Here is a 9,202-nt window from a genome sequence, read left to right as displayed (position 1 = left end):
TTCTACCAGCTTACCAGCCTGCATCAGATCGTTGTAGCTCCCTTTTGTGTACATAGATGTTATTTAGCACCTTTTGTTGTCTTTTTTTTTTTTTTTTTTGGAGTTGAATCATCTGAAAAGTTGTGTTGGATCCTTACAGGTACATTGTGCTTATAAGGCATCTTAGCAATTGATGTTTGTAGACTGATTGTGTTGCATTTAGTTTCACTGAATCTATTTTTCTACTGGCACCTCAAAAGATGTGCAACAGTGGTCCTCAAAAATAAACTGGTTTGATATTATGAAAAGAACGTGTCATGTTTTGTCAATGAAACGATGACAACTTTTCTTTAATAAATTTCCTACAGAGCAACTTTCCTCATACACTTTGCAGCATGTCTTGAACAGATTTCCAAGCATCCAGTGCTGGAACAAAACAGGTCACAAATTCACATGCATGAAGTAAAACCTAGCTTCAAAGTTGAGGCATCTGGAACAGAAACAAGTGTGCTTTCAATATTTGCACTTCTAGAATCATTGCAGCATAAACACCCCCCCCCCTTTTTTTTCCCCAAGATATGGAAAAGAAACGTTCACAGTTTTCATGAGAAGGGCCAAAGGTCGACGGCATGACCCGCCTTCAATCACTCATAGCCCGTGTTGGTCATGCGCCGTTTTTTGGCCCGCAGCTCCTCAAAAAGCTCATACACGGCTTCCGCAGTGACGACCTGAGGGAGACGACACAATGAATGGATCGGCCTAAAAGTTTCCCGATTCTTGGCTCACTACAGTTCAGGTTCCTACCTTTTTTTCTGCTTCACATTTGTGAAATAATGCAGTTATTGCAGCGGCCATCTCATTACAACCTAAAAGGAAGGACGCGTGATTAATAGGAGCACATAAATGTCAGTGCAGCCACAGAGAAAAACTGCAGTAGTTCTCACCGTAAATGAACTCGAGCTGCTGGACTCTGGTCATTGAACTGGTCAGCGTCACCAGCGGGTGCCTCCCGAACGGCTCGCTCAGGCCTTTTCTCTCGTAGGCCAGAACCGAGTCGCACAAGTCCAAGAGGAAGTGGACCTGTGAGGCTACGTAAGCCTTCTGTGTGCCACAGGTATGACGTGCATTACTCAATAGAACATTCTGATGAGTACAAGTGGAACGGCTCGTCCAGGTGTGCACAAACTTGTATTTTAAAAATGGAGAGAGGGGCCACGTCATTCGTAGCATGATAAGTGTTACTTTAACACTGTTATCGGTTCGAGTGTCCCCTGTGAGTGCACGAGAAATGATTGACACCTTTCTGATTGGTTGTTTCTTCTAAGGTGCGATGTTTTTTGTAAATCAGTTAAAAGGCACAAGATGAGACGGGAGAGGAATATATATACACATCTCAAATATTACACTTTGGACCAACCTTGCAGCTTGTGCAGGTGCACAAGAGAGCGCGCCATTCGGAAGGCCAGAACACCGCCCCCTTTCGAGGGCTCGACGTATGCAGGGACTGGAAATACTTGAGTTTGCAAGCCGCCGTTTTGGTCTCGCCGGGACGTTCTGTCGTGTCATCGTAGGTTCGTTTACAAGGAAAGCTCTTGGTTGGCACTCCCTAACGTGAGACAGTGGTGTGAGTTATGGCGTGACACGCCTTTATAAAACCAAGAGAGGGCGAGATGATCAGGTGGTGAAAATGAGTGCTTTACAGTAAAGCTGGCCTGTGAAGCGAGGCTAAAGCTGTCTGCAGAGCCAGAGACAGAGACAGAGGGGCCTTGTGGGTCACGTCTCCTCTAATTACCCAAGAGGAGGCCTGCTCTGTGGCCTGTCATGTTGCTCTTCTGCGCCATCAAGTGGCAAGCTACAAAGCTGCAGCTGCCACATCAGAGAAAACACATTAACTGCACATCTGCGCCACATGAATCCACCGTGACGGTTTCTACACTACACGATCGTGGAGTTCAAAGCCTCCTACATCAAACAGGAATATATATAAGTGGAAGGAGATGCTGGCTTGCCAAGTACACGTGTTGATTTTGTTCCCGAAAATGTATTGTGTTATGTTTAAAGGGCGTTAGCAATTTTAGCACAAAGCAAGGAATATTATCATTAACGTGAAACTTGATGTATTCCAGACTATATGTTCCAAAACCATGAGCAATAAATGAAAATTTGCCATATGCTAGAAATGGGCGATTAAAGATAAAATAATAAATTATTTCAGAAATTAGGATTTCTTCAACTGCCAAAACTCAACTTTAAATATTACACAAAATAAGACAATATAAAATATATATCAAATAAATGTTCTGGCACACCTTGGCTTCTTGGACGAACAGTGGTGCTGCGTATACATTGAGTACATGCTTACATTAAGCTAAAAAGAGTTGTCCACCGGGATAAGCGAGTCGTCTGTTGCCAGAGAGAGCCAAACAAACCACAAGAAGACAGGAGTCGTCCTGCAGAGTTGGCTTTTATGGCACACATAGTCGTTCCCAATGCTTTTCTCGACACTTCCCTTTGCTCTTACTTGTACTCTATTAAAATGAAATTGCAGAGCCAAAACGATATTTGTCAAAGTCAAAATAGCCCTACCGCCTGTGGATTCTGCTCAAGACTGGTGGAAGGTTCTTCATGTCCAATTTCACTCGACGTCGAAATGTCCACATTTCTTTCTACGTTCTCGTCTTCATCCTGCTTTGTCTCCGCTAAAAATGAAAAGGAGACAAAACGTATAAGCAGCGTCACAAGTTCGGTGCTTGTGCGTTTGTTGCCGTCACCTACGAAGGAAACTCACCTGAGAGTTGAGCGGCATACGTCCACAAGAAAGGAGCCTTGTTCATGCAGTCCTCGCAGATCATCTCATCCAACTCCGCCACTTCACACTGCAAGTGCTAAAAGTAATCAGATAAACGCACATGAGAATGCAACCAGCCCTCCATTTCCCATATTGCTTGTCTTCATTCGAGTGATGAGTCAGCTCAAGCCGATGCCAAATTACTTGGGGCTGGTCACCAGCCAATCATAGGACACGGATAGATAAACAGAACAGGGTTCGCCTATCATGTATTTTTATCATTTATTCCCTCAAGTAGAAACTAAAAGCATCCTTTGTTGTATTGTATTAGCGTCGTTGCAGACCACACACATGCAAGGAGAGGTGTCAAGAGTGAGTTACATATACCCTGTTGTGGAACCAATCCTCGCAGATGACACATTGAATCATCTCATCGTTGACCTGTGGAGAAAGTATTTCAACTGAGTAAACATCAGAAGAATCCGAACGCTGATGCACTAATGGATAAATGGCATACCTTATCGTCCTCGTCAGGAAAAGGCCGGTCGCACGAGCAATAGCGGCCAAAGAAGTTGTGATTGTAAAGATTTTTGGTGTTTTCCTCATCTTTGGTCTGCCAGAGCACAAGGCGGGCATCATAAGCAAAATATTTAAAAAAAAAAAAAAGGAACAGATATATTTAAAAGACAGACATTCAATTCCAGGTATGTATTCATAAATATATTTATTTTTTTTTTTTTACAAATGATAGGGTAAAAGATGGTCCGAGAATGGCGCTGAGTGATTGAGTTAATAATATTTTTATCCTTTTCTTTTTTTTTCGTGGCAGAGCAGAGATGTGGTATGTACGTTCATCTGGGATCGAATAAACATCAAGAAAAAAAAAAAGAGAATTCTCACCGGAATGAGTTTACACTGGAAATCCCCAAACTTGCCGTTTCCACAATCACAGCGAAAATTTCTGTCCCGAAAAGCAGGAAGAGGATTTTGTTAGATTTCCTCTCAGTCAAGCCACCGCTATAATAACATTGAATACATTGTATGTATTAATGCGCTAATTTTCATTATTAGTGAAAATACATAAATGTACAAATGTTGCAATTTCCATTTAACATGCGATATTTTTTGTCCTCTCCTTATGTTCTTTTAACAAACACAAGGAATAAATTAATTTGCATTATAAAGACAACCATTAATAAATATGACAGACATTTTATTTATCTACTTCAAATAGAGTTGTTAACTTGCTAAACACTTCAACTTGCAGTCTTTTAAGTGATCATTATGACAAATTCACATAATTCTATCAAACAAGCGTGGTGTAAACATAAGACATTACATGACAAATCAGATTACAAAAACTTTGCAAACAAATCTGAGACTTTATCACTTCAACTTTTCATTTTTCATAAAACATGATATGTTAACATGTGTACTGCACATCTTAAACACTAAGTAAAACATACATTTAAAAAATAAAGTCTAGAAATTAGAAATCCCTTTATTGTCATTGTACTCAAGTGTGCAACGAGATTAGAGGAAAAGAAATTTCGTTCCCATACCGGACGAAATGAAGTGCAGGTTTGCTTACGCCAAATTGCAGCCTTTGCAATTTGCAAATGTCTTTTTACTACATTCGGACGTCCATCTGAATTTGATTCATTTTTCAGTCCAAATTTAAAATGCAGCATCAACAGCTTATTTTTTTAGAGGGGAGCAACATCTTTCCTTCTTTTTAGGGAAGTGAACCAGTGTAACAGTAACAATTTTAACCACGTGAATTATCAAGTTATAAAAACACTGGTGTGGTATTTGATACTGCTTTAGCTTTATCTAGCTGTATAAATACTGCTGGAAGCATTTGTATACATATTTTTTATAAACATAATGCTCGTCCTGGCGTCTGATAGCCAGAAGCTGAGCTGCACGGTATTTGTTTACACAAGGCAATTAAACTCAAGTTGAACACCGTACCTTTTGGTGTACAGTTCAAAGATGTCATGCCCATCATGGCATGTGTTGGCACAAGCCAGGCAAATGCCAGCAGGCTGCGATGGATTGGGTGTGCACGAGTTGCATGCAAACACAGCTTGCCTCTTCACATAGCCCTGTAACAAAATTACACATAAAAATGATCTTAAAACACAGCAGGACGTGGTCAAGATTAACACGACCTTCATTCAGAAGTAAATTTAAGTTCAACAAAATACAAGAGTATTTTTTGAGCACAACACAATGGAAGACAAAAGGCATTTTTCTTACACGTGGATAAGAGCAATTTTCAGAGTCACTTCCCGCCAGTATGCACAGCGCATGCTCCAGTTCCTCCTTATTTTCAAAGAAATCGTCAAGTTGGGAGTCCACTGTGTTCGTCTCTGCCATGATGGGAGCGAAAATGCCGATGAGCAAACGAGTGTGTTCGCTCACAGTGTTGGAGATGGCACAAAACAACGTTGTAGTTCCGGGCGGGAGTTTGGAGCTAAAATCACGTGGCGGAACAGACGTCACAGGGGCTGTTTCCGGCTGAATTTGAAAATGTTGAAACTATTTATTTATGGTTTATTTTTAGATGACTATTATTATTATTATTAGTAGTAGTAGTAGTAGTCTTAGTAGTAGTAGTAGTAGTAGTAGTAGTAGTATTTCCATTTTCAAGTATTTTCTCTTGGAATGTTGGATGTTGCAAAAGTGTCCCAACAGAGGGCGCCAGTACTTGATTTTTTTTTTTCCTGCCGTTTGTTTTTCACCGGTGTTGATACATAAAACAAATAAAAATTAAATTAAATTATTTATTGATTCTATTTAATTGAATCTAATATATCAACTGTTAATTCGACATTTGTTCTGAACAGATTTAAATTATATTAACGAGCATATTATTTCAACTTTAGGCTTTGTTTTTAACTAAACATTTGTATTTGGGTTGTAACTACTGCAATTTTATACCTATACCTATAAATATAAATGTTTCCCATAAATAATGCTGTCTTAAATTCTATTTTGACGAACGTTGGCACACTTTAAATTTATTTTGACACGTGCACATTACAACCTTTGTAAGTTTGAGACTATTTTCAGTAAATAGTGTAACAACGAATGTGCTGTCATTCATTATAAGCTAGTCTTAAAATTTGATCCATAATAAATAGGCAAGTCTCACCTTATTTATTTGACATACTGTTAAACAATTTAGAAATGTGCATATTACAAATTTTGTAAATTTGATGACATTAAGGGAGTTTGTATTGGAACCATGTTGCTGTGTTTTAGAATGCTAATGTTTTACAGTCTAATTGATTAACAAGTTCTTAAAGCGTACCGTGAGATAACATTGTGGACGTGTTACTGGAAATTATCCAATGTCACTTAATATTACTGGAACTTGTAATGTAATACCAAATGTGAAAATTTGCACTTTTTCGTTCAGTTTTTGAAGCCCTAACAAATAGTGACTGAGGAGCTTTTTGAAGTATAGTGTGGTGCTGCAATACCGCCTGTAACAGCAGCCGATAGAAATAACCTGTGCAGAGCATGTAGCCATTCAAACAACATAATAAGAGCTCCGTGTGAGATTAAACAGGCACATATTTCACGGTCACTTTGGGAGTGAATGAGACGTGATCAGTCATCATCATTATTTCAGTATTCATACTTTTTGTGTCATTTTGGGGTGATATTCTTTTAGTTTTTTTTCTCATGTAATGTGGGGGCTGCTTTGGTCCAATAAAGGTGGAAACACTGGTCTTCAGCATTTGTATGCTGGAGCTTTAATAACAGGAACCACAGGCTCAACCTCTTTGACCACGTCTGGTTGCCTTTGCATACTATCGGAAATTTAAAACATTTGAAATACAAATCTACTACGTGTTGCATTACAATGTAATTTGAGGTCTGGGGTGACTTATTTAGGCACTTTATGGTCAGTTTGGCTTTTTGCCAACGGATAATTGACGGCATAAACAAGAAAGGCATGAAGTAATACCAACCACAGCAAAAAAGAAAACGAAATAGCAAGTGCTCATTTCCGAGTGTTCATGGAGGTCGCACCAGCCTCCTGGATCCTGGGTGTGTGCAATCACTCCCAGTCAGTCAGTAGAGCCCGTGGACGGGGGGAGAAAGCACCAGCAACATCGCAACGTGAGTCGAGTCCAGCTGTGCCTGTCAACTGTCACCTTGTCTGGAAACTTCTCCCTTTGCTCCAACTGGCGGGCCGAGAATGGGAAACTACCCGAGCTAGTTCCTGAAGAGGACCTCAATTCAGGGGCGGACTGCCAAAAGTGCCAGGTTAGTTAGCTCTCCGCGGCGCCTTGTCGCGAGCGTTATTTGCAGCCACGGCGCTTATTTCATGTCTGAGCGAACACGCGTTAAAATGTTGTACATGCGATATTTACACATCGGCCTGCCCAGTTGTTTTCGCATTTGCTTGCGATCTTGTGCTGTGCCATCGTTTGGACTAGCAAGCTAGCCAGCTAACATTAGCAAGTGAAGTTAGCTTGAAGGGGCGCGTGCATGAGTTTGACTGATGCTCCACATCATCTGTCATGCTTCCAGGTTGTGTTGCAATTGTTTTTGGTATGTTGTATTCGTCGTATACTTGACAGACCTGTGGAAGGCGCCTGTTTGTGTGCACGACACAACGCATTCGGAGTGGAGTGGTGAGAGACTTCACACAGCTTTCCTGTTTTTTTTTTTAGGTCGATCCCTCATCCAGTCAGCAAGCCAGTGATCCAGTCACATCCTTCACATCCAGGGAGGGGATCCCGGAGCCTCAGTGGCGATGCAAACCTTTCTAAAAGGCCGTCGAGTCGGCTACTGGCTCAGTGAGAAGAAGATGAAGAAGCTGAATTTCCAAGCGTTTGCAGATCTGTGCAGGTATGTGACTGCATTTTCACTACTTGTCATTTGCATGAATAGCAGAAGCTCTAAAGTCCAACACACTCCGTGATGCTGGTTCACTTTCAAAATTGTTGTATTTTTTAAAACACATTATCCCAAAGGGAGTTATGCGAAATGGCCCCCGTGTTTATTGCACCTGCCAAACTGTCGAGAGGTCCTGGGTTTGAATCTCAGCGCAGTGACATTTGCACATTCTCCATGTATTCATGTACCCGTGTACTTTGTATGTATTACAAGGTTTTAATGACATCCTCCTGGCTATGGCACTGCAGACTTTGGCCCTATTAGGATTGTTGCTTTTGCCAAGTAACGTGATGATACTTGCAGGTTTGGTTGTTCGAATTCTAAAAATGTTGAAAGGTGCCTGGATGCAACCGTTAACTCACCTTTAGCAACGGTTACTCCTGACCAACCTTTACGAAAAGTATATTAGTACCCATGGTTCTTTATACGGCAGCAGTATTTAGAGTAACAGGGCACCGATGGCCTTGACAAACTCCACAAAGACACGTGAGTTTTGTGCTCAAGATTTAAAAAAATATTATAATTAACAGAAAACGCAGAGTAGTATGTATTAACAAACATGCCTCAAGAATGCATTCTTTGTGAACAGTAGCAAACCCGAACATAAACATTTGCCTCAGTCATTATCATAGTAACATTACCATCATAAAGGAGCAATAAATATTGTGAAATACAAAAAGACGTGTGAGGGTAATAATTTCGAGTGAGAGAAAAATGACAGAAACAAAGAAAGCAAGCTACAGAATTGTTGTCATTAATTATTCAGAAAACAGAACCTCCAAACACAATTGCCGTGGGGGGTGCAACTGTGTCAAAAAGACAGACTATCATATTACAAAAATACATCAAGAGCTCACTGATCCAATGTTTTAGTGCATTTTTATTCATGTTGTGTTTAGTAGTACTAATATATTGTTTGATTTCATTTTTCAAAATGCAAAAGCGAGCTTTTCGTAATCCAGATTTGTATATTTCATTTAGCCAATAGTCACATAAATGGATAGTCAATAAAACTAAGTAAAAAAAGTTGTGGTTCAGAAATAATGTTCTAAACGTTCATTCATTCAATCAGTCATTATACGTACCATCTTTCCATAATAATTTGTTAAGAGATTTTCAATTCCAAAATTAAGGAAAAATACCTTATAAACAACAATTAGTCTCAGTATCTTTTTTATTATATATATATATATATATATATATATATATATATATATATTTAATTTATTTAAATTTTTTTTTTTTTTTAATCGTTGTACAAACGCTTTACGGCGACATAATGCACATTTTTCTAAAAGTCGTAACGTACCACAGTCTATCACTTACCGGTACTTGCACTAACACAGTAAGTCATAAATAAAGTAAATATTTGAATGCAGGAATCACTTGCACACCAAATACAAAACAATCCAACGAAAGACAGTATGTAAAATATGCAACCTCACAACGTATGTCGGTGGTACCACCTGTTGGTACCTCCTGTAACATCCCCACTCTAAAAGCGGTACTATTTTG

At 39.6% G+C, this 9,202-nt stretch overlaps 2 protein-coding genes across 2 annotated transcripts in view; one reads left to right on the top strand and one right to left on the bottom strand.

Moving 5' to 3' along the window:
- Positions 1 to 294: 294 nt before the first annotated feature.
- LOC148343273 (putative E3 ubiquitin-protein ligase UBR7) lies at positions 295 to 5,251 on the bottom strand. The gene is made up of 11 exons (XM_088318098.1): positions 5,030 to 5,251; positions 4,742 to 4,875; positions 3,668 to 3,728; positions 3,285 to 3,380; positions 3,155 to 3,208; positions 2,768 to 2,864; positions 2,566 to 2,678; positions 1,397 to 1,585; positions 924 to 1,080; positions 784 to 845; positions 295 to 707 (listed from the first exon to the last, which is right to left on the bottom strand). The coding sequence occupies exons 1-11, from the start codon at positions 5,147 to 5,149 to the stop codon at positions 624 to 626; spliced, it is 1,167 nt and encodes a 388-aa protein (XP_088174224.1). The 5' UTR covers positions 5,150 to 5,251; the 3' UTR covers positions 295 to 623.
- A 1,540-nt stretch (positions 5,252 to 6,791) lies between these two features.
- The window catches only part of LOC148343272 (inositol-tetrakisphosphate 1-kinase-like), a 29,004-nt gene continuing 26,593 nt past the window's right edge, over positions 6,792 to 9,202 (top strand). Inside the window, exons 1-2 of the mRNA XM_088318067.1 lie at positions 6,792 to 7,051; positions 7,462 to 7,639. Of these exons, the coding sequence (XP_088174193.1) occupies positions 7,545 to 7,639 (95 nt within the window). The 5' untranslated portion in view covers positions 6,792 to 7,051; positions 7,462 to 7,544. The remainder of the gene's footprint in view (positions 7,052 to 7,461; positions 7,640 to 9,202) is intronic.

This window comes from Idiotropiscis lumnitzeri, chromosome 1 (genome assembly GCF_059441095.1).
Source record: "Idiotropiscis lumnitzeri isolate Australia: NSW breed Sydney's pygmy pipehorse chromosome 1, RoL_Ilum_1.0, whole genome shotgun sequence".
Lineage (NCBI taxonomy): Eukaryota > Metazoa > Chordata > Actinopteri > Syngnathiformes > Syngnathidae > Idiotropiscis > Idiotropiscis lumnitzeri.
This window is presented reverse-complemented; position numbering and strand designations above follow the sequence as displayed.

What these genes read in the sequence shown, in the direction of transcription:
- LOC148343273 (XM_088318098.1), bottom strand. Translation starts at nt 5,149, where the DNA reads ATGGCAGAGACGAACACAGTGGACTCCCAACTTGACGATTTCTTTGAA. An exon ending in AAAATTGCTCTTATCCACGT is followed by an intron (nt 4,876 to 5,029) that starts GTAAGAAAAATG and finishes ATTTTGTTACAG; the next exon opens with GGCTATGTGAAGAGGCAAGC. An exon ending in TTGAGCAGAATCCACAGGCG is followed by an intron (nt 1,586 to 2,565) that starts GTAGGGCTATTT and finishes GTCTCACGTTAG; the next exon opens with GGAGTGCCAACCAAGAGCTT.